The 24,411-nt window shown below is 37.4% G+C and overlaps 1 protein-coding gene across 2 annotated transcripts in view; it reads left to right on the plus strand.

Annotated features, from left to right (window-relative positions):
- The first annotated feature begins 7,931 nt into the window (after positions 1–7,931).
- DCP1A (decapping mRNA 1A) overlaps positions 7,932–24,411 on the plus strand; it is a 50,383-nt gene continuing 33,903 nt past the window's right edge. For both annotated transcript variants that reach the window (XM_073351559.1, XM_073351560.1), the window contains exons 1-4: positions 7,932–8,080; positions 9,581–9,621; positions 12,368–12,495; positions 22,469–22,535. In XM_073351559.1, coding sequence (XP_073207660.1) covers positions 7,946–8,080; positions 9,581–9,621; positions 12,368–12,495; positions 22,469–22,535 — 371 coding nt within the window. In that variant the 5' untranslated portion in view covers positions 7,932–7,945. The remainder of the gene's footprint in view (positions 8,081–9,580; positions 9,622–12,367; positions 12,496–22,468; positions 22,536–24,411) is intronic.

Genomic DNA, 24,411 nt, shown 5'->3' on the forward strand with positions numbered 1-24,411 from the left:
AATGAAGAAGAAGAAAGTCCATCCACTCTGCTCTATAAAACATCACAATTAGGGCTGTTGATTAATCACAGTTAACTCATGTGATTAACTCAAAAAAATTAGTCGGGATTAATTGCAGTTTTAATCACATTGTGAAACAATAGAATACCAAATTAAATGTAATAAATATTTTTGGATATTTTTCTACATTTTCAAATATATTGATTTCAATTGCAACACATAATATAAAGTGTACAGTGCTCACTTTATATTATTTTTATTACAAATATTTGCACTATAAAAATTTTAAACGAAAGAAATAGTATTTTGCAATTCACCTCATAGAAGTACGATAGTGCAATCTCTTTAATGTAAAAGTGCAACTTATAAATGTAGATTTTTTTTGTTACATAACTGCACTCAAAAACAAAACAATGTAAAACTTTAGAGCCTACAAGTCCACTCAGTTCTACTTCTTGTTCAGCCAATCGCTAAGACTTTGTTTACATTTAGGGGAGATAATGCTACCCGCTTCTTATTTACAATGCCACCTGAAAGTGTGAACAGGCATTCCCATGGCACTTTTGTAGCCAACATTGCAAGTATTTATGTTCCAGATATGCTGAACATTCATATGCCCCTTCATGCTTCGTTCCAGAGGACATGCTTCCGTGCTGATGACACTTGCTAAAAAATAATGCGTTAATTAAATTTGTGACTGACCTCTTTGGGGGAGAGTTGTATGTCTCCTGCTCTGTGTTTTACCTACATTCTTCCATATATTTCATGTTATAGCAGTCTCGGATGATGACCCAGCATGTTGTCTGTTTTAAGAACACTTTCACTACAGATCTGACAAAACGCGAAGAAGGTACCAATGTCAGATTTCTAAAGATAGCTACAGCATTCAACCCAAGGTTTAAGAATCTGAAGTGACTTCCAATACCTGAGAGGGATAAGGTGTGGAGCATGCTTTCAGAAATCTTAAAAGAGCAACACTCCGATGCAGAATCTACAGCATCCGAACCACAAAAAGAGAAAATCAACCTTCTGCTGGTGGCATCTGACTCAGATGATGAAATTGAACATGCATCGGTCTGACTGCTTTGGATTGTTACTGAGCAGAACCTGCCATCAGCATGGACGCATGTCCTATGGAATGGTGGTTGAAATATGAAGGGACATATGAATCTTTAGTGCATCTGGCACGTAAATATCTTGCAACACCTGCTACAACAGTGCCATGTGAAGATCAGTTCTCACTGTCAGGTGACATGGTAAACAAGAAGTGGGCAGCATTATCTCCTGCACATGTAAACAAAACAAACTTGTTTGAGCGATTGGATGAACAAGAAGTAGGACTGAGCGGACTTGTAGGCGCTAAAGTTTTACTTTGTTTTAGTTTTGAATGCAATTATTTTATGTGCATAATTCTATATTTGTAAGTTCAACTTTCATGATAAAGAGATTGCATTACAGTACTTGTATGAGGTGAATTGGAAAACACTATTTCTTTTATTTTTACAGTGCAAATATTTATAATAAAAAATATAAAGTGAGCACTGTGCACTTTGTTTTCTGTGTTGAAATTAAAATCAATATATTTGAAAATGTGGAAAACATCCAAAAATATTTAAGTAAATGGCATTCTATTCTTGTTTAACAGCGCAATTAATCACAATTAATTTTTTTAATCGCTTGACAGCCCTAATCACAATTTAAATTCTTACAAGTGAAAACTACACCAAAGTCATTTGTAGTGAATAAATATATAAATAATATATTTTACTGTTATTGCACCTCTCATCCAAGGAGCTCAAAATACTTCACTCAGTTTTAAGTGACGAAACCAAAGCACAATAGTAAATCAACTAGTTCAAAGTCTCTGTAAGTCAGTCGTTGGTGGAACCAGGCAGACAACTCGTTTCCTAACTCTCAAGTCTCTGTTCTAATTATTAGACCACGCTGCCTCCCTGAAAGAAACCAATACAGTGCATGTGTAGCACACATGAATAATACCATACACTGCAACATTCTTTCAGAGTAAATGTAGCCTATTTGTGTGCACAAAGCTGGATGAAATCCCAGGACTCTATTTTTCCACTCCCTGTCTCTGTAAAGTGACAATTCCACAAACACATGAGTAACTTTGCATATCTGAGTAGTCCCTGATAAATTTAGTTATACAAATTATTGCTTTGCTGTAATACTCCATAATGAATTTGCAGAGGTCCTAATAAAGTGTATCATTAGATAAGACCCTGGTCTGAGGGCCTAACATCTTGTGAGCCAGGTAGGACATGATGAACTGCGAAAAACCATAGAATTTGTTGTTGAGTGCCCCAAAAAAGATCTTAGATGTACATGTCGAGCAGCCTCATTGTAGTGATAACAGAAAAGTGATTTCAAAACAAAAAAATTAACCCTGGTAACCAAGGAAGGAAGGACATTAGGAGACAGAAGTGGTGACCAAATAGCACAGCTGAATACCTACAGTACCTTTCCAAAGCTCTCAGGAAAAAACAATAGAAAATGTTGTTGCTTGCAACTACTGTGGCTGGTAATAAAATTTAGGAAAACGTTCATATAAAGGTGGAAAAATATTTATCTCAGTCAAAAATAAGCATCTATCATCCTGAATCTCTGTGAGGGTTCAGCATCTGTCCATGCTGAGCACATTGCAGATTCGGGGCCTATGAGACATTGTGATTCCTGGGACAGAGTGCAGTAAAACTTCAAGGAAAAGTCATTTTGCTTTAATTAAGAATATAAAGAGTTACTTGAATAGCAAAGAGTAGGAAGAGTCAGATTATTGGGGAACATCAAGGCTGCTGAAGCTAAAAGATCAAAATCTACAACCCACAGTACGCAAAAGAATACAATTGAAATATTCTTTTAAAAAAATAAGCAACTTTAAAAATGCTAATTACTTGCTGAAATTACAATTAAAACAAAAAATTTTTAAAGTTGAACCCTAGCAAAAAGCTGTCATTCTCACTTGTTGAAACCAGTTTAAGAGAAACCAATTTTAAAAAATGGGAGAAATGGGCAGCCCTTACTAAAAGGACAAGTTAAGCTTTAGCAGTCTGGCTCATGGAAGGAAAAGTAAAATAAAAATCTACAATAAGGCATAAATCATGGAAGTGATAATCAGGGCAGCTAGCTCAGGACAGAGCCTGAGTAGCAGGAGCCTGCTTAATAGTTCTCTTTGCAGAACCAGCAACACAGTATTGCTAAAATTAAAAGTAATTGAACTGAAAACGATACAGTAAATGAGTAGTCCAAGTTACGAAACCACTGTTATGGTTCAAGAAGAAACATAGCTAAGCAGCCTCAAGAAAGGGAGTATGCTAACTGCAGAAAATTGGAGAATGACAATACTTGTGACCATAGTTTCACATGGGGAAGCAAAGAACACTACCTTCATGGATGTCATGCAAATTTACCTCTGTGACTGCTGGACCACAGTCTACTCCCAAGGAGACTTTTCATATCCCATGTACAGCGGCTGGGCTTTTGAGAACGATATGAGATGCACAGACTGGGCATGTTCAATGAATTCTTCCAGCATCTTAACCAAAGCAGCAAACTGTTTTCTGGTGACATTCAGTCAGCCAGGGAAGAAATAGAAGGTGATTTCAAATTGAAGACTTTTTCTACCTAAGGTCTGAAGAAGAGTTATCAGAACCTCTGGGGAAATTTTCATTATCATCTGCTCTGCAAAAGATAGTAAAATGGGGAGAGGCAGAAAGGAAGATCCCATAAACAGAGCTCCAGACCAGGGACCTGACCATCAATGGAGATAGCTTGTCCTGGCAGAAGCAGACCATTGGTAGAGGAGAAGGAGAATCGCTATCCTTTAGTTTGTTTTAATTTTACATTATGTAGTAGGATATAACTTTGTATTTTTCCAGCCTGTGAAACCTTGATTGAATAATTGAAATATAGAACATAAAGTACTTTTAATTTGTTGAAGCACAACAAATGGAAAACATCCTACACAAACAGAAAACACCAAAAGATTGTTCTGAACATCACCCCACTTCTGTCCATGTCAGTACATGAAATGAAAGTATAGAATAATAGGTGAACATATTCCCACCACTAACTGCTGCATAACTCAAAGGAGGACAAAGAGATTCACAATATACAATAGCTACTGAACAATCTGACCAGGATGCAACATTTACACAGAGATCTAAGTTTGAGGCTAAGCACATACTTCAGTGTACTTCAAGGCGGAGGAAGCAGATGGGAGCCCACACTATTCATTCATTTCTGATATAAAATATCACACAATGAGGCACCAGCAGAGAAGAAGGGAAAGGAGAACAAACCGGCTAGAATGCGGAACTAGGGTTAGAGGATGAAGGAGGAAAACAATCCATTAACCAAAACTCCCACTTGATTCTGTTATCAGTGCTCTTCATGTTTCACTTTTAATTCAAGATGCAGTAAAGAAGATCTGGCATTGCAGAAAGCTGCCCTTTGTCAAGATTTTCTCATTACATTAATTTGAAAGCTATCTTTGCTTTAGAGCAGGCTTGTCTGAGCCTGACATGAAGATGAGGATCATCCTCTTTGTTGCAACCATTAGAAACATTACTGAGATCCAAAGTTCAAAAGGATTTTTAAATTTTTGTACATATTTCCTTCATTCTCTAGAATGTTAGACACCCTTTTTGTTTAAAATAACTTTCAAATAAATTTTTTGTTTTCTCCTTTTCGTAACTGTTTTCCCTCCATTTAATACAGAAAAGAATAGTACTCAACCAGTTTAACTCACAATATACAGCATTTTACCTCATCATAGATGCCATTTTGTGCCCTTGTAAGCCCCCATTAAAGTTAACAGACTTGGGGTTAGATTGTACCAGATAAAAGGGAGGCCTGAGTAAAGGACAATATGGAGTGATACTGCCCCTGGGATTGCTTGAGGTGAGATTGTGTCACAGGGAGGCACAATTCTATCTTGAGCTTCTGGATGCACAGTGGGTGTGCAGACTGCACCCTCCTTGAACCTTTCAAATGTTAATCCTTTAGGATGGGGGAGCCTGTTCTTCTGGTGCAGCCAGCCCACTCAACAAGCCCTGGACTCCTCCCTGACCTTTTTGAGCAATGCAAGACTCCCAGGGCACCTGACAAGAAAAGTTCTTCATTCTTGTCAGGGGTATGCACAAGGTGAGAAGGTTCCTCCACTCTATGTATCAGTACATGTGCACTTTACAGTCTGGCCCTTCATGGAAATTATGCAAGAATGCTGAAAAGCAGAATTTGGTCCCAGCTTTGTACACCTGCATCACAAATTATATCAATGGCATTCTGACAATAGTGTTTGCTAGTTTACTACTACTGCAGAGCCCATAGAATACAAAACTATACGGGTTATATCAGGCCTTCCGGCTGCAAAACCCCTGGAAGGGAGATAGAGAACCTAGGAACACCATAAGGTTTACCTTGTGAACTTTTCAACTATTGCACCCCTCATAAGATTTGGGGATCAGGGAGGAGGCAGGACTTTGTACATTCCTTGTAAATAAACAGGATTTCATCAAAACAAATACCAGACTCCACTCTCAATTTCTACTCCCAACTGGAACAACCTGCAGGGCCCCAGACTTTGACTAGCTACATGGTCTAAAGAGGTAGCATTATGAAGGCTTTTCACAAAATAAAACCAGTTCCCCTAAGAGCAAATTAAATGCAAAAAACCCATAAATGTGAGGTTTTCAAACCATTTTATGAATATTTTGCTCAGTCCCCTACTACACATATACAGTTACATTAAATAGGCTTTGGATGGGACATAAACCCACATGTTTCAGTGCAGCAACAAACTTCTAAATACAAGGGCTTAGAAAAAAAATATTGCCTATAGGCAGGTTATTCCATGTTTTTTCCATAACTGTCAACTATATTTGCTGTACTTCAGGGAGGAAGGATGGTCCAGTGTTTAGGGCAATAACATAGGCCTTGGGAGACATGGTTTCAAGTCCCTCCTTTAGCACAGATCTCCAGTGTGACTTTGGGCAAGTCACTCAGCCTCAGAACCCCATCTGTAAAATGGGGATAAGAGTGCTTCCTTGCCTCATAGGAGCGTTGTGAGGCTGAATACATTAAAGATCGCAAGATACTCTGGTAATGGAGGCCATGTAAATACCTAAGATAGATAAACTTGGAGTTCTGGCTACTGTCAGAGACATAATATTGGACTAGTTGAACCACTGGTCTGATTCAGTAAGGCTCTTTCTATAAACCAGTAGTATCCATCAGGCCCAATTTTAATCAAAGCAAATAAACTGAGGCTCCACATCCATGTGTGCTAGAGGCATTACCCATATATGTCAATGATTAATGCTGTAGCCCTGTTGGTTCCAGGATATTAGAGACAAGGTGGGTGAGGTAATATCTTTTACTGGACCAAATTCCATTGGTGAGAGACTAGAGAGTCAAGCTTTCGAGCTCTTTGGAATACTTTCTCCAGACCTGAAAAAGAGCACTGTGTAGCTCATAATCTTGTTCCTCTCACCAACAGAAGTTGGTCCAAGAGAAGACATTACCTCACCAACCTTGTCTCTCTAACGATTAATGTAACATATTAGGATGCTAAAGTATTTATAATACAACAGCCTTTACCTTAACATGTTGCAGAGGGTCAGACGAGCTTGTTTCTGTGCACATGGCTTATCCAGATGTGGAAAAACTGACCAAATGGAGAGTGACCTGTGAATCTCCCCACTAGACCAGTAGCTCAAGGGAAACAAGCTCAGGGCCAGAATAAGAAGGCAGGGCACGAGGGAAAGCCTCACCCCATAAGTGCCTGTTCCCTTATTTTGTCCTCTCACATAATTGCCAACAAAGCCCTGAGGCAACCACCTGCTCCTCCTCCTTCTTCTTCACCCCAGCAGCTTCATATTAACTGGGCACCATTACGGAGTGGGAAAGCCCCCCTGGTAAGCAGGGGTAAGGACCTGGTAAGTCCTGCAGGCCTCTTAGCTGTTTGTGAGAGACTTTAGGTGGAGCTGAAGCTAGCACACAGGAAATCTGAAATAAAACCCCATAAGGCCATTTGCTTTTGAATCCCACTGTGCTGTCAACAGTTCCTTGTTCAGGGTTGGTAAATCCCACAGGACTCAGGGGTCAATCACCCTGCTAGGAGTGCGTACAAGGGTGTGGGATAGCCAGGTCCATGGGAGGCCCCTCAGGGCTCTGGGGACACATCTCTACTGGAATGGAGAGTACAACCTCAGGGATTCAAGCCAAGGACAGGAATCTGCTGGGCCCAGAGCGGTGGAACCCCTGGGGCTCCAGATGGCGGGGAAGGAGGAGAAGGTCCTGCAGAGCTCCTGGGAGAGGTCCATAGTGGGAGTGTTACTGGTTTTTGCAGAGGTGCCTGGGGATGCAGGCAGGGGTGTCAGTCCGTCCGGATTGTCTTCAATAGAAGATTAAGCTCTGTTACCTAATATGATGCTGAACACGATTTTGCAGCAAGTGCAGACAGGGATTAGTGTGTTCAGCCTGTCAGGCGCCATCCACAGGTCCGGTCTGCACTGACCGCAAAATCGTGTTCAGCGCCAGGCTAGCTAACACCACCTCGTTTTCCAGGGCAGGCAAACTCTCCGACTGCCCAGCTCGGGGCAGATCCTTACTAGGGAGGCCTGAGCCCGCCGGGGTGCCTGGGGGCTCTGTACTCCGAGCAGTGCCTTGCCGAGGAGCTGGGGTTCCCGGACAAAAGTGCCCGTTAGGAGCTCTGCGGGGGTACGGGGAAGGGCGCTGGCTCCCTGACAGCTTCCCGGGCGGCCGGCGGGCCTTAGCCCTGTGCCCAGCAAGCGGAACCAAAGCGCAGCGGCTGCAGGGCGGAACGGGCGACGCCGAGGCCGCCGTGCCCGGGCGAAAGCAGGGAAGGCTGCACACGTGACTCCGCGCTGCTCGCTCTCTCCGCCTCCGCTTCCTCCCGGGATCCAAGATGGAGTCGCTGAGTAAAGCGGGACAGGAGATGAGCCTGGCGGCCTTAAAGCGGCACGATCCCTACATCACCAGCATCGCCGACGTGACCGGCCAGGTCGCGCTCTACAGCTTCAGCCCCAAAGCCAACGAGTGGGTAAGTGGGGAGCTGGAGCCTGCCTTCCGCCCGCCCCCTACGAGAGCTACAGATCCCTCCCCTTAACCGTGTGGCGAGACACCAACCCCGCGTTCCCCGCGGAGGAGAGCTGGGCACAGGCCCTGCCCCTACTCCCGGGGAGCGGACACCGACACACACACTCGTTCCCTATCATCAGCGCGCGGATGTAGCCACTGACCCACCCTGCCCCTTTCCCGGGAGAAACCGAAACACCCCCCACCAGTGCGGAGTGGCAGCCCCAGACCCGCCCTTCCTGTCCCCCACCGGGACTGGCGGCCACAGGGGTCAGGGCCGTTCAGATTGTGGGACTGTGATTTGCGGGGTAGGGGCTGTGACTCTGAGAAGTTTGGGATCTTCACACCTTCCCTCCCCCCCAGCAGCTCGGACTCTTCTTAGGCTGTGGAGACCATTTAAATCAGAGGAAACACCAGACAGAGTGAAATGCAATGTCTGATAGGAAAGAACAGACTTTCCTTGTGACATTGCTTGAATGTATGCTTCAATGTATGCTATTATAATTGTAGTATGTATTGTAGTTTAGCCTGTCACCCTTTATACTCTCACTCTTTTTTGTTTTTGTAGATTTTTTCTTTTTTTAATTTTTGTGTGTGTGTACACCTTTTTTAATTGTCACTTTCCACTAGCTGGTAATGTTGATGTTCACAAAGTATGGGATTTGAGAAATGTTGAAAATGACTGTTTTGCTTAAATAAAATTTCTGTTTAATTTCAAGAATGTTTTTCAGTTTTGAAAATAAAGGCCATCAATATACACTACATTGCTAAAAAAGAAGGTAGCATGAGTGTAAAGAGGTTTGGGATTACTTTTTAAAAAATCTTGTCAAAGACACATAGGCTTCCAGTTACATGGTTGTAACTGAGCAGCCTCTGAGATCTCAGTCCTGCAAAAACGTAAGCATGTGCGTAACTTTCCACATGAGTAGTCCAGTTGAACTCAGAGTTATCTGCAGGAGTCAGATGTTATTTTGCAGGTGGTAAACCATAAGGGTTTTTTTCTTTTTAGCTAAGTTTTAATGTATAGAACAAAGTCATGGTGCGTAGCATAAAATTATAATACAAGATATGTCCAAAAAAGTCTCATTGTAACTTCTCGTTACAAGATATAACTTTTTTTTAATTTGCAAAGTAAAACATGTATTAGTATGCATGAATATGGGGTTAATATAAAGAAAATACTTAATTTTAACTTTTCTAGTGAAGCTGGTTAGGAAGGGAAAGTAATCAGAAATTTATCATTACTTTCAAAATTGAATAGTTGTTTTTATCAACAAGGTGACATGTATAACTACATATTTGCCTTAAAGGGTTAGCAATTCACTGAAAAGATAAGAGATTAAATCTGAGGCCTATGATGTCAAACCTCTTTGTGAGAAGATACTAAAAACTCGTTTGTTAGAATGCTGCATAACTGTGTGAATAAGCATATCACTAAAATAACTATAATTGCTATCTGTTGTAGGAGAAGACTGACATAGAAGGTACCTTATTTGTGTACAGAAGGTAAGTTACACAAAAATCCTTTAGTGTAGTATGTAACTATTTATTAAGTTTAGATTTTGTCATAGTAGGCTTTCCAGTTAATTCTGATATTTGACCAGAAATTCACCTCCAACTGCCTGTTTTTAAAAAGAAATTTAGCACCTCGGCATATAACTCTTCAAAAAGCACATACACAACTTTTCAGTAACAATCGTGAAGAAAATAAATGAATAAAACAAAGAGAGAATCATAGAAAGGTAAGTCGTAATTAGGTTGTTTTGTTAATAATTTTGGTAATAAGGCATCATTCCCTAATATATTCCTGAGTGATTTAAATGACCCAAGTGATGGTGTTTCCTCTACCTTCCATATTCCAGAAATTATGGATTATATCATTTATATTCTTTTCCAAATCTCTCTTAAAATAGTTTCCAGTGAATGGGTCTGCCATTTTCCACTGGTTGTGATACAGATTATGTCACTTAAAAACTAACAGTCTGTATGTGTGCAGATTTGGGATTTTTGATTTGTTCAACAGGTGACTTTGAGAGAAATGTCCCAATATTTCCTTAATGAGAAATAACATGTAAATATTTCATGTTAAACCAAAGGCAAATAACTAATTTAACAATGAATTACTGCTCCGTTAGATGCAAGAAATGTGAATGGAGAATTAATTTATCCATCCTGAGACAGGCAACAACCCATTTAATATTACTAGTATTTCTTTTGTCAGTGGCACTGTGAGGTTCTGAATGTCCATTGGGCTCCATTCCTGTAATCACTTAAGCAAGTGCTTAATTTTACTACGTGAGTAGTCCTGTTGATTTCAATGGGATCTGCTTGCAGTAGTAAAATTAAGCATGTGCATAAATCTTGTAATCAAGTATGTTCAGCGCCTCTCAGGAGGCTCTCAGCACCTTTCCTTATTGGGTCCTTAGTGAATGTAGCCGTGATGTTGATGAAATCTGTACAGCTAATCACATCTGAATATAATGTAGCAGATTTTTGTTTGTGGTTGTGTATTTTTCCTCAGAGTATCCTCACAATATGACCAGAAAAAAGTCATCTTGCTGCTATGTTCACATAAGTGTTAAAAGGCATAGCTGAGCATAAGAATATATTATAATCTAATAATTTAAGAGGAAACAAATATGAAATTGTTTTGTTTTGACCTTAAAGTGTTTGCTTGCCTTTTTCTAAAACTAGACTCTAAAGCAAGTCTTACACAGAATATTTAGAAGTTAAATGTTGTTATGCTTGTCAAAGCAATTTTTCTATATATTCATTTTCTTTTTGGAACTATTTTGAGGTCATGGGGGGGGACTCCCCCTTTGTGAGGCAAGTTGGGGTGCTTTTGCATCCTCTCGGAATATATTCCCTACTCTTTTAATCATGCTCAACTCTCTTAATATTTTTGATTCTAATGAAATTGTGTCTATTTAAGGTAGAGGTAAATTTTGCCAAGAGAGTTTTTATGAGGAAATATAAACATTCTTTTCAAGCTGATAAAATCTCATAAGCCAGCAAAGGTCTTTCCAGAAGACTTTAGGAAACTAGCATTTGCAATACCAGTTTAACCAATAAGACTATCTAGTCCAATCCTGTCTGGTAGTGCCCAATTCCACTGAATCACCTTGTACAAGAAACATATGAGAGAAGCTTCTTCCTAATTCCAGGCAGAAAGGGTCTGATCCCAAAGCCCAGTTAAATCAATGTGTTTCCATTTACTTCAGTTATCTATGGATGAGGCCCTTAGTAACTGTCCTATGCCATGAAACCCACAAGGGGTCTAAACCCACAAGACCCTGATCTTACAATGACTCATTGCCCATTCTTACCTTTACACACTCTGAGCAATTGCATTGACTTCTAAGGTACTTTTTCGCAGTGCATAAGATTCAGTATTTGCATAAGTCTTTTCAGGATTGTAATTTTTCATAATGGATGTCATCTGTAGTTAAATCCTGTTCTGAATCCGTATTAAATCCGTTGGCCTCAATAATATCTTGAAGTGCCAAGTTCAACAAGTCAATTATAAACTATAACATTTTAAAAAGCAAAATTTAAACTGAAGTATTTCCTTCAATCAGTTTTAATTTTGCTGATTTTTTTAAAATTTCATTGAGTGTTCTCTTCTAATAATATGAGGAATATTTTTAAATCTGTTACTGCTTTGAATTTTCACTGTTTTGCTCACCGAAAGTGTCAGTTTTATCCATTCTTGCCATTACTTATTAAAACTAGAAAGTTTTTCCACGTAGATCACTCTAGATAGATCATGTAAAGTACTTCTATTAAAGTAACTTTTGTCTTTTACTCATCTTTGACTATTTGTTATGCTGTAGAAATTCATTTGAACCTATAAAATGTTTTCTTATGTGCATAGGCTTGGTTTTATATTGCATGATATATTTGGTTTGGGGTATTTACATGTAAACATGATTATATAACTAGTAACTAGTTTAGTATAAACTAGATATGTTTATAAATGCAGAAACCAGTAAATATATCTGTCTATCTTGGTAAAGTTTCATGTGAAGGTAAGGAACAGAATATTAGTAATGCTTGGTTGAACTGCATAACAGTTTGTCATAAAAATATATTGTGAAGGTGGCTATTTTAACTAAGCATATATGGCATTACAAATTATACTTTTAATCCAGGCTTTGTTTTGGCATTTGAAAGCATAGACGTGATAATATTTTTGTTAAGTAAAAACTTGATATACATTTAACAAATTACTCTATTCTCAATGAAACAACAGGTCAGCTTCTCCCTACTATGGTTTTACGATTGTGAATCGACTGAATATGCACAACCTAGTTGAGCCAGTAAATAAAGACTTGGAATTTCAACTGCATGAACCTTTTCTTCTTTACAGAAACGCTAGCTGTGAGTATAGATGTTTTAAAAATCTGTTATATAGAAGTTCAAACTCTGTCTTCTGATGTAGGCCACTTTCAGGTTCTGTGATCTAATGGTCTGTTTCAAGCACAATGTAATATGTCAGATGCTAATGAAATGTCTGCGGCTATTTCCTTGTCTATGCTACTTGATTTAATACAGTTATGTGTAGCTGCACATTACCTTGAAGTTGCTGTTTATTTTAACCATTTTTATCAATGTAGGGGCGCTATACATAGTTTGATATTCATCCTGTTAGGTCATAAGTCAACTTTTTCTTTTAGAAAAGGAATCAAGTATACAGGGTGGTATGTTGTATGCAAAATGGAATTAAAGTTTTCTGAAACTTTGTAGAACAATTCTGCTGCATCCGGTTACGTCTTATGTGTAACTTTAAACTTGAAAAAAAATTTATTTTTTTTTTTGTGACTGTGGCTTATGATTTCATATGGTTTTAGTTTTTTTCAGTGTCTTATTTTGCAAGTGGAAGGTGAGAATATAGTCAGCTGTTTACTGGAAATGAGGCTATTGTGGAGTGGAGGGGACTGCTCAACTCAGGGGAGGGAGCTTCTTTTCTTTACATTAGGATACAGTGGACTCATGTTTATGCATTCCCTCTCCACACACAGGTACAGAAATATTTTGTACCCTTTAACCATGCAAGAAAAACATTGAGCTTGAGCCTGTGTAACAATATGCAGTATTATTAGGTGAAGTTTTATAATTCTGAATTCAGTCCTTTTCCTTTGAGCCACAGACAGCTGACCCCCTTTAACTACCTCTCTCCGAGTCCATCAGTATTTGCTTAGCTCCATCCAAATCAATTTTTAAGTCTCAATACTAGAGCATAGAGAGCTACATCTTGGCTTTATATTACATATGATTCTAGTTTCTTCTCCTACTCCCCTTTCTTCTCCCTCCCCATTTCAATTTTTGAGTTTTGGACTTGCTTCCTCACTTTTTCCTCACATATGTAAATTTCTTAATGTTTAGCTTCTCCCCTCCTATAAGAGAGGCAAATGTAGCTGACACAATCTTGAGTATCAGATCTGGGCTCCTCTGTCTGTATTGTGTCTTTCCAATTAAAAACAGTCAGTGGCAGCGCTTTCTGGAACACAATCCTTCAGCTTGTATAAATTCAGTGCATGGGTAGTTAAGCCATAATTTTTGGTTAGGGGTCTGGGAAACAAAAGAGGAGTGTATTTCTCCTCCTCCTCCTTGCCTCAGCATCAGTGTATTTCTGTTTCAGGTGTTATACCCATAGTGCATTCAATTAACAACAGAAAGCATTTAGAGCCAGCTCTTAATGCCCATTCTGTAAAGATTTCAGTAGAAATGGTGCCAAGAAAGCCTTTGTCAAGGTTAAACCATATTGTGATCCTATTCAGAGAAAGAACTGCTAGTTTGGGAGAGAAAAATTACCTCTTGTACTGTGTAAAAATTGCATTGTTAGCAGCCTATTGTACATGAGCAGTACAGTAGCTTTAGATTTTGCACAAAGAATCCATTATGATAGTTAATTAGGAGTTGTATGAGTAAATTGTCCTGTTGAGATTTCTGAACTTCTAGAATTTCCCTGACATGCAAACTTCAAAGAAAACATAATTTATGGAGATGTCCAGTTTTAAAAGAATACTGTTTCATAGACAGAGTAAACCAGATAACCCCTTTCTTAGAGAAATAAAATGAGTGGGCTGTATCTGAAGAGCACTTACCCTCCGGTTAGTAAGTTGTATTTTAGAGGGAGATAATTCATGAATGTTGCCTTAAATTCTTTTCCTCCTTTCAAGGTGCAACTATGCAATAGCCCATTATCTTATCTTTATGATAGGCTTTTTCTCTTACTTAAGGTCAAAAAATCATGGGAATAATACTGCTCTGAAAAGAGAGTCTGCCCTTTTTCTTACAGTTGGTTGCTTTGAGAAACTCCTGTGCAATTTCAAAGTCATTTGGAAAAGAAAGCATTATTTCCAGTATAATACAGTTTTGTTAGCCCCTAATTACAAGTTGTGGGGCAACAGAATAGTATAGAACTTATAAATATATTTGTTTACTGCATTTAGGAGAGAAATTGAGGATTACAGGGTTTAGGGGAGTGGGTGGGGAAAATTCTGGTCTCTCTATATATGCAAATTTCTCCACCCCACTCTCATACTAATGGATTACTTTATGGAAAATCAGCCTTTTGTTCTGCCCTTCATATTAGTAACATTTAACAGTTCCAGAGAGAGGATATTTAAACATCTGTGCGTTTTTACCAAGTCAACCAAGCATGGTCACTAGAAATAATTTAGGTTTCAGAGTAGCAGCCTTGTTAGTCCGTATACGCAAAAAGAAAAGGAGTACTTGTGGCACCTTAGAGACTAAGCAATTTATTTGAGCATAAGCTTTCGTGAGCTACAGCTCACTTCATCAGATGCTTATGCTCAAATAAATTTGTTAGTCTCTAAGGTGCCACAAGTACTCCTTTTCTTTTTTAGAAATAATTTAGTATTTCTGCCTTTTCAGCGATTCACTTTTAAAATCCTGAACTGGCCTAATTACATACTCCCTTTGTTTTAGTTATTTTTTCACTGAATTTGATGAGGTCCATACAATGAGCATTTCTAAGCTAAAGAAAGGAACATTTCAAAATAGGCAAGGAAGCAGGCTCATTTATGAAACCCACTGTGGTAGTTTAAGTTAATGATAACTTTGTGCTCAATGTGATGAGGAAAACTTGTACTGATTATTCTGCTTCCTGAGCTGGTGGGCTGGGAATGCCTTGCATTTCTCAAGAACTCGTAAAACATCAGCCCATTATCATGGCCACCAAAGCTGCTCCACATTTCAGATCCTGAAAGGAGTTAATCTGTTTCATTTATCATAAGAATTGTGGTCCTGCTGTGAACTAAGATTTGCGCTTCCCTAGGGACATACAGCAAGGGGTAAAAGATGGTGAAGGGAAATTATTTTGCCAGGTTAAATGTTGATTTAAAAAAGTGCCATATCAATAACACTTTTAAAACATATCAGAACTGTGAAGGCAATGGCATTGCAAAGTTCTTCATCATGCCCTGCCGTTATGCCTTGACCTGAAAGGATCATTGGGGAAAAGAGGTACCGGTTCAGTCCGTGACACCTCTGCTGAGACTAACAGCATGGGAAATCCTTGAGTGATACAAATATCTATCGACTGTGAACTGGATTGGTCTCATGTCAGCCACAAAGTAGCCCTCAGATGATTATTTTAATGCTGGCTGCTTTTGACAGGTAACTTGCCTGGCTGGAGGGGAGAGTAGGAATGATTTGCTTGTCAGGCGTTTGTTTTGTTTGTTTGGTTTTTTTTGTAGTCCACACATTTCATAAAGGCCCCATGGGTTATGACTTGCATGCGCATTTTTGCTATGGCAGAATTGCTATGACTAGTTTATCGTGCATTAGAGCTGATTTGTAGCTACTGCACAACAAAAACCTCAGATATATTGCAGTATTCATCTGATGGTACAAATGGCCTTTAATGTTTTTAGTATTGGACTAATAAAAATGTTTCCTATTAGGTCGTTTAGTTTTGCCGTTAGAATTGAATACTATTCTGTTTGTTTCTTCAGCAGTATTATTGAGTACTCTGCATGTGTCTGAAAAACATTTTTGTTTGGTACACGCATTTATTAATTTAACAGTTATATTCTCTTTCATGGGTTGTACTGTCACGAGGATGGACTAAGTGACCTAATACGTTTTTTTATTTTTTCCTCTCATTGAATTTAAGTCTCTAATGAGATCATTTATCCATTGTATCTGTCTCTGAGTGGTGTGTTACAAAGAGAAATAGAGTTTGTAAACAAATAACTTTAAAGAATAAAATTTACATGTATCTTCCAAACTCAAGAATATAAACAGAAAAACTTTTTCCTATTTCTAATACGTTTGTTTTCTCAAAACATCAGTAGGATTAAGACAGATTATTTGCATCCTAGAACAGTACCAAAAACTCTTTAATCATTAGTGAGGCAGGTCATGTCAGCTTCAAAAATTGTATATAATACTGCTTTGAAATTCTAATCCTTTATCCATTATGTATCAGATCTCTCTGCTGCAGAAATGACAATTTATGATGACTTAAGATCTTATTTGACATTATACCAATTAAGGTGATATTCTGGTAGAGTGGAGTTATTACTAGACTGGATAACAAGAAGAAATATTCAATCTCTGTGTTAGGTAGTAGTAAATTCAATGGAGAAAGCATGAGAATGATTCCAAGTGTGAGATTTCTTGGAGTTAGCTGATTTCTTTTAGTCTTTGACACATTTTGAATTTATTTTAAGATTTTTCCTAGGAAAAAAAATCTTTGTTTTCTCTGCCAGTGTGCACATCATACTGTCTCATAGTACAGTCTATGTATGTATGGGACTGAATACATGTGGATCGTAAAATATATAATATGTGGCAAAACTGTTCACATTTCCCCACTCCCAGTATTGTTTAATACAGAGTTGCTGCTTGGACTGTGATCACTTGTCAATTTCCCTTAATCTTTTCAGACATAAGGTGACTCTTATAGTTCATGCTGTTTGAGAAGTTTACATTTTTTTTCCCTCAAGAAGCATTTGAATCACAGTGATAGCATCAAAAACAACCTTTTAAATGTATGTTTACTGTTGTCCCAGAATCTTGTTTAAATCATGCATTGTGAGCTTTTCGTAGAATTCCACATCCCATGATTTCTCGTCCCTTCATTTGTACTGGTGGAAGTACATATAGCAACAACATTATGCATTTGTAGTTTGAAATGTTCATTGTGTAGTTGAAATCAAATCTTAACTTCATTTAAAATATGTGCCAGATTATGATTGCTCTGCAGTAATATTCTCAACAAGTTTAGTCTGCTTTACAGTGAAAGAAAATGTCGAACATATTAAACAGTAATAAACTTACCTCTAAAAGTTTGCAAGAAGTATGCTTCTAATTCTGTTTCATTTATAATTTTCCCTTTGTATCTGAAGTCTCTTTCTTGATGTAGAGGTTTTTTAATCAAAGCTAGTTCACTAGATAGGTCAGGAGAATTAATTTCCATGGTGCTGAAAAGATAGATTCTAAACATAAACTTTTAATATTAAGAAGAGAAGAAATATGGTACTCTGGTGTTTCCTTGCCTTAGTTCTCTGCTTGCCCTTTCCCAGTTCAAGGGTAGGAGAGCTAATGCAACAGAGAAGGTAGATCCTTGAGGGGGGAGGGGAGTGCTCTGATATTCAAAATGAAATCTGAACTACAAGCTGCTGTCTTCTTTGGTTGTCATTTAATGACTTTTTAAAGCTTTAAAAGTACATTCTGTATCCAGAACACTAAAAAACAAAGTAGTTGTTTCATTTCCCAAGATTTACGAACAAAATGTAAAAAAATAAGTTGCATAATTGCTTTTAGTGCTGTGTGTCTTAGCCTTAAGATACTGTCCCATTATCATTTTTATCAGCAATGTTGCCAGCATGACATGTCTCCATGATTGCTGAAGGAGAATGGCTCTATAGCAACTGCATTAGCTCAACCTTCTGGTCCAAGATAAGGAGGTAGCTTGTTGCTTCTTTTATAGAGAGAAGAGGTAAAATACAAGTGTGGGTTTTTTTGTGGTTGTTGTGGTTTGGTTTGGTTTTTTGAGAGGGGAGATAACGTTCAGGTTAAGGATACTAAGAAGAGTGAATAGTATGGTCTTGGAGACAGTGTTTTAACAGCAGTGACTTTCCTATTTTGGGTCACTGTTACAAAGTAGTAATCTATGTTGTGGCTGCGTGAGGCAACTTGATTTGTCTCAGAGCAAATCCATTAGCATTTGGCTTTTACAAGTACGTTGGGTAAAGGATTTAGCACACACTACTAGTAAATCTGGAATACTATTTAGACTAGAGAATGTCTTCTCTGATCAAGTTAATTCATTTAATTTTTCTCTGGGACAACAGGTTAAATAATTGGGTTGTGGTTTAGTTTTAATTGCTAGGAGTTTTGTTTCCTTGATTATCCTCAGTTTGTTCTAACCACCTGCCAAGAAGAAAAGTGCATGGTTTCCTTTACTGTCCTAGAGTGCTGTGTTTTGAGGTTCCACACTTCACTGAGATGATCTTTCTTTTTTGCTTTCATGTGACCTATAGAATGTTTTCCGGCAGCTGTTGTTAGGTCTTGTTTTATGTGACATTGTTGTTCTGCAATTTTTCCTGATTTAAAAACAATGGAATATGATACATTTGTATTTCTCAAAGCCTTCATCCTGGAACTATAGTAACTAGTATTGTGCTCCCTTGGCAGGATAAACTCTTGTCGCCATTCATAGAAATTTCTATGAATTTTTTCTTTTTAAACATATTTCGCTAAGTAATAATGGTTCAGAAAGAATGTAACAAAATAGCCATGGAACAAAAAATACTGCATAGGAATTTTAGCTGGCATTTTAATCTCACATCAGAATTACATTAAAGATAACCAAATCTGAGTTGACAAACCAGGAATAAATTATGATGTGGCCCAGGAATGACACTAATTATGTTAAAGACAGCATGAATATGCAAAATACAAATCTAACAGAAGATACTGGTGGCTGGTGTGAAACAATAACAGCATTTCTGTCTTACCACTAAAAATGTTGCTTCGCTTTCAGTAAATTTAAAATAAAAATAGAGGAAAAGCATTAGTAGAGTGACATCAGTGGAAAAACTGGAGCAACACAATAATGGATTAGACCATAATTTACTATTTTATGTTCAACACCATTTAAACTAATTCAGCAATTGTCCATTCTGAGTGAAAATGAAATCAAGTATTTTCTTGTTGCAATAGGAAGAAAAGCGACTGTACACTTGATGCATCAACAGATGACACTGATACTGTTGAAATAGTGAAACTAAGTAATATCTCACACAGCGTTTTTAAAGAGATACATAGTCTTTACAATAAATCCCACTAATCACAAGCAAATAATGTTGTGTTCAATTAGGCTAGATGTAATCAGTGCTGTAATGGAAAGGATCTTTTACTGTTTTCCTTGCATACAAGGGCACATTTAGCAGGATTTTAATATAACCAGCTGAAAGGACATCAATTTAAAAGGAATTAGTAAACACTTAATAATTTTGCTGCATCTTGTAAAAAGGATTGTTAAGCAATGTCTTAAATGTGCAACAATAAAATGCAGTAGTTTGCATATCAAACATGAACATATAATTAGAAACATTTTCAAAAATCAAATTTTAATATTAATTTATGTATAAAACATCTGATTTTTGTTGTGCTGTTAAAAAGAGGGAGGAAAAGTGAGTACCATAATCTTTGAAAGTGTCTGAAATCCACACTGAATAGGTATCTTGTTAATAAACCTTGTAAATAGTTTGGTAATCTGTTTTCCATCATAAACGACACTGACAGCCTTTCATGATAACTCCCTATGACTCCTTGCCAGCAGCACAGAATGAAACATTATGGTATGTTGGTAGACAGAGCAGATTTGGGATGCATTTCTGGTCTTGTGCTGGTCTGTTTCTGGCAGAATTGAGTGTGACTGTTATCGTTTTCCCCCATTAAGCTATCATTATAGGTTTCTTATCTTTATTTCTTCAGCAAATATGCTTTTGAAGAATTTTTTTTTTCCTGTTGGCAGTTCTGTTAATGGAGTGGGGAAGGAGAAGATGCTCTTTTTATAATGCTCAATTATGCTACAGAATGTGTTCCTGCTAAGGGAGAAATGGTTTAAAATGAAACCAAGCTTTCATAATGTTAAGTTGGCAGCTCAAATAGTTGTTTGGGTTTTTTAATTCTCTCTCAATCATATTATTTCCATAAAACATTTTTAATTTTTGCACGTATGAAGACTCTCTTTATTGGCTCAGTTTCTGGCAATAGTATATTTCTTCAACTCAGTCATCTTGATTTTATGATTGAAGAAGGTTGTTGCCTGTCATCCATGCTGCAGATCCTAAATGTTGGGCCTCTTGCATGCTTTTTAATAAATTCCAAAGATTAGACCTAGAAAATTATATTTCAATTTGCCTTAAACTGTATGTGTAAGAATGCGAGTGCCGTAGGTCAATCTACCTTGGTTGCGTGACACAAACTAGGAAGCTTTTAGTTCACGCCAGCAGCATCCACACTGGGAGTTACAGCACAGCACTTTGGTGTGCACTGCTATTCACATTCCCATAGTCTGAACTGCAGGACAGTGTAGACAAGTCCTTACAGAGGCTTAGTAAGTTACGGTTGGTAAATCAAGTTTTCTGGATCCCCATTGAGCCCTGATATGAAATTATTTTGGCCTATCTTAATATGAACTTCAGTTTTAAGAATTTTTTTTCTTTGAATTTGAAGGATAGTTTAACCAAATAGTGGCTCAGACGTCGTAAAAATCTTAACAAGAACTGCAGTCGAAAGGTAGTGGATTTTTTTTTAATGTTATTTTTATAAAGCGACAAACTGAATTTCCACCTTTGATAGGTGGAATCTTTTACTCACATGCGTGAGGTCAAGTGCCTCTTTATGATGTGGAAATGTTAGAAGCTAGTATCCTTTCTTTGACATACAATAAATAAATGGAAACATTTTTGTTGCTTTCAGTATGGCACTGCTTCTAATTAAGGCTAGAGATAAATGTTATTGACAAACCCAATAAAAGAATCTGCCAACTCAGGAATCTGTTCACTACCTGTTTGCATTCCATTTGTTGGCTATGAGTATCTGGTAAACAAACACATTAAGCAGAACTAGGAAATCCAAATACAATTCTTCTAATAAACCAAATCTCCACTAGGTGTGTTCCATTTGCAAATTACAATATCTAAAAACTTGGCAAGGATGTCCTTCAGAGAAATAGCTTATTTCAATAGAACACAGAAATATTTCTAATCTTGAAAGATTTTAATGGGTTACTGAAATGACTCTGTCCAGAATCATGAAAAAGATCTTGATCTGTTTTGAAGAATCCCTCAGTGTTTGTGTTACTGAACTTTACAATGGCCCTGTGAACTGATATTTTTCTGTTTAACCATAATTCAGTTGCAGTGCACTGTAGCTAAATATTACTGTAGTTCACACACTTGGCAGATGCTTTGAGCCATCTCTTGGAAAGACCATCTTTCCAAAGGCATGGGTTTCTTTCTGACTTCCATTGAGGTTGGAATGAAATATTATTTTTGAAAATTACTCCATTTCACTTGGTGTATCTTTCAACTCAGTGTGATTTTTAGAACCTGATTCAGCCAAGTTTTAGTTGAACTAATCTCATGATAAAAATTAAGCATATACTTAGTGCCTTGCTGAATCAGAGCCTTCATGACCTCAACTGATCTTTGCTTACTAAATGTTAGGAGTAGAGTCTACCATGTACCTAGCATTAAGTAGATCTGTAAACATAAGACTGGTATGATTGCAATTTCAGGGCTGCCTCCCTTGCACACAGATTTCCAGTGGAGAGTTTTAGGTGAGTGAAGGTGCCAAAAAAACCCCTAAGGCTTAATTACCACACTGGAGTTGAAGTCTCATTAAGGCAGTTTTATGTATGACTTAAACTATTACTGACCTCTAAGCAACAAACTGAAATAGTTCATGGTTTTATCTACAAATATTAACTAGAGTAGAACTACATAAGTTCTAGATACTCTTGATGCTTTCATGATCATTAAGCTGTAACATTTGGAAGGTGTATAGTACTTACAAAATGACTTTAGTTTTGCGAATGAAAATTTATTTTATTTTTTTGTACATTTTAAAGTGCCCAACGAAATGTAAGTTCCTAACCTAACTAATTTTATTGTTTTTCATGCGTCTTCTGCACTCAGTAGTATTCCTAATTACCTGGTAAATAATACTCATTCATACATAGGATAGATGAGTGGAGATTGATTGTAGTCTGTGTATTTTAGTGCTAGTGGGCTGCTGCTCTGAGCTGTTTTATTACCAAATGATTTTTGACAGTTTTGTCTTGTTTTCTTTTTATGTTTTCAAGTGTCTATTTACAGTATCTGGTTTTATGACAAGAATGACTGTCATCGAATAGCAAAACTCATGGCAAAGTAAGTACCTGGTTTTTTATTTTTCCTCCAAAAATTCTGCCCTCCAGTGTCACTTATGTAATGTTCTCTCAATTTTTACTGTGAAACATGCTTTTTATATTTAAAATCAAAACTTTGATATTCTCAGTACTGCTCTTTAACTTCTTGTAATAGCTAAATCTTTAATTCACGTTAGAACTTAGAGCATCAGAAGGCTTTCGAAAATGTTCTTATAAATACTTGAGCTAAAACAAGACAAAAATCAATAATTTGCCACCCTTCCCAATGCCCATCTCCCCAAAAACATGTGCACATGCGTTCTCGGTGGTTATATATTTTTATACAACACTGGCTGAAATAAAATATCAAGGTAACCTAGATGGCAGAATATCAGCACAGATAAAAAGGAGTCCAACAAATAAGTTGAAATGATTAAAAACTTGAATGATGAATGCATTTAATTACCAGACCAAAAAAGTGAAGATTTTTATGTTGCCTGTTAGTTCTGTAGTTTTTGAGTTTGTTTAATTATTTCCTATCTAGAAGCCAAGGGATGGGAGAAGTGGTTGTAATCACTGGTGATTGGAAAAAGGTGTGGGGCTGACTGGTGAGAGTGAGTGGAATTATGAACTGTTAAGAGGGCTTCTTTGTCAGAGTCCAGAAATTTGCTGGAAGATGGGCAGGAAGGCCCATGTAGAGCTGGCTATCTCATCTTGTTCTACAATTTTTAATCTTTGTTCAATTTACTAATATGTTTTTGTATTCTAACTAGAATAAATGTGAAAACTGCAGAACAATACTGCAAACAGGTGACTAGTGTTAAACTTGTATATTGTACTGAAGTTGGTAATTACTAATCTTGACACAATTTGTCTAAAGTTGAAGAAAGTGGTGGTAAGCAATTAGAATGGAACAAAGTAACAAAAACCGTTCCTCCTCTAAAGCCAGATGTAAACATTGTGCAGAGTAAAATAGCAAAATAAAATTTAAAAAACTTGTCCAGCCAGCTTAGATCAAAAGAGTGTTTTTTATCACATTTGTATTGGTTTGATCAAAAATTTGTAACCAGTTAGGTGCTGAAAAAGCAAATAAATTGGTAAAACAATACAGATACCAACTTTTATTAATAGAAGGACAGAGTCAAGAGATTGTTAGGCCTAATAAGTTAGTTGATTGAGGGTCTTGATAGCTGTGGTCTTATCTTACAGAACTGCAAGCTTTTCATTTTGGAGAATATATATGCCTTTTTATATTTGAAGAATAAATATGCTTCAGTGAACCACATAATATGAATTTTGTTATTTCTAGGGTTGTCAAGCGATTTAAAAAATTAATTGCTATTAATTGCACTGTTAAACAATAATAGAATGCCATTTATTTAAATACTTTTGGATGTTTTCTACATTTTCAAATATATTTCAATTACAACACAGAATACAAAGTGTACAGCACTCGCTTTATATTTATTACAAATATTTGCAATGTAAAAAAACAAAGTATATTTCAGTTCACCTAATACAAGTACTGGAGGGCAATCTCTTTATAATGAAAGTTGAACTTACAAATGTAGAATTATGTACAAAAAATAACTGCGTTCAAAACTAAACTAATGTAAAACTTTAGCATCAATAAGTCCACTCAGTCCTACTTCAGCCAATCGCTCGAATAAATTTGGTTACCATTTGCAGGAGATAATGCTGCCCACGTCTTGTTTACAATGTCACCTGAAAGTGAGAACAGGCATTTTCATGGCACCGTTGTAACTGGCATCGCAAAATATTTACCTGCTAGATGTGCTAAAGAGTCATATGTCCCTTCATGCCTCAACCACCATTCCAGAATACATGTGTCCATGCTTATGATGGGTTCTGCTCGATAATGATCCAAAGAAGAGTGG

The sequence above is a fragment of the Lepidochelys kempii genome, chromosome 7, assembly GCF_965140265.1.
Source record: "Lepidochelys kempii isolate rLepKem1 chromosome 7, rLepKem1.hap2, whole genome shotgun sequence".
NCBI classification, from domain to species: domain Eukaryota; kingdom Metazoa; phylum Chordata; order Testudines; family Cheloniidae; genus Lepidochelys; species Lepidochelys kempii.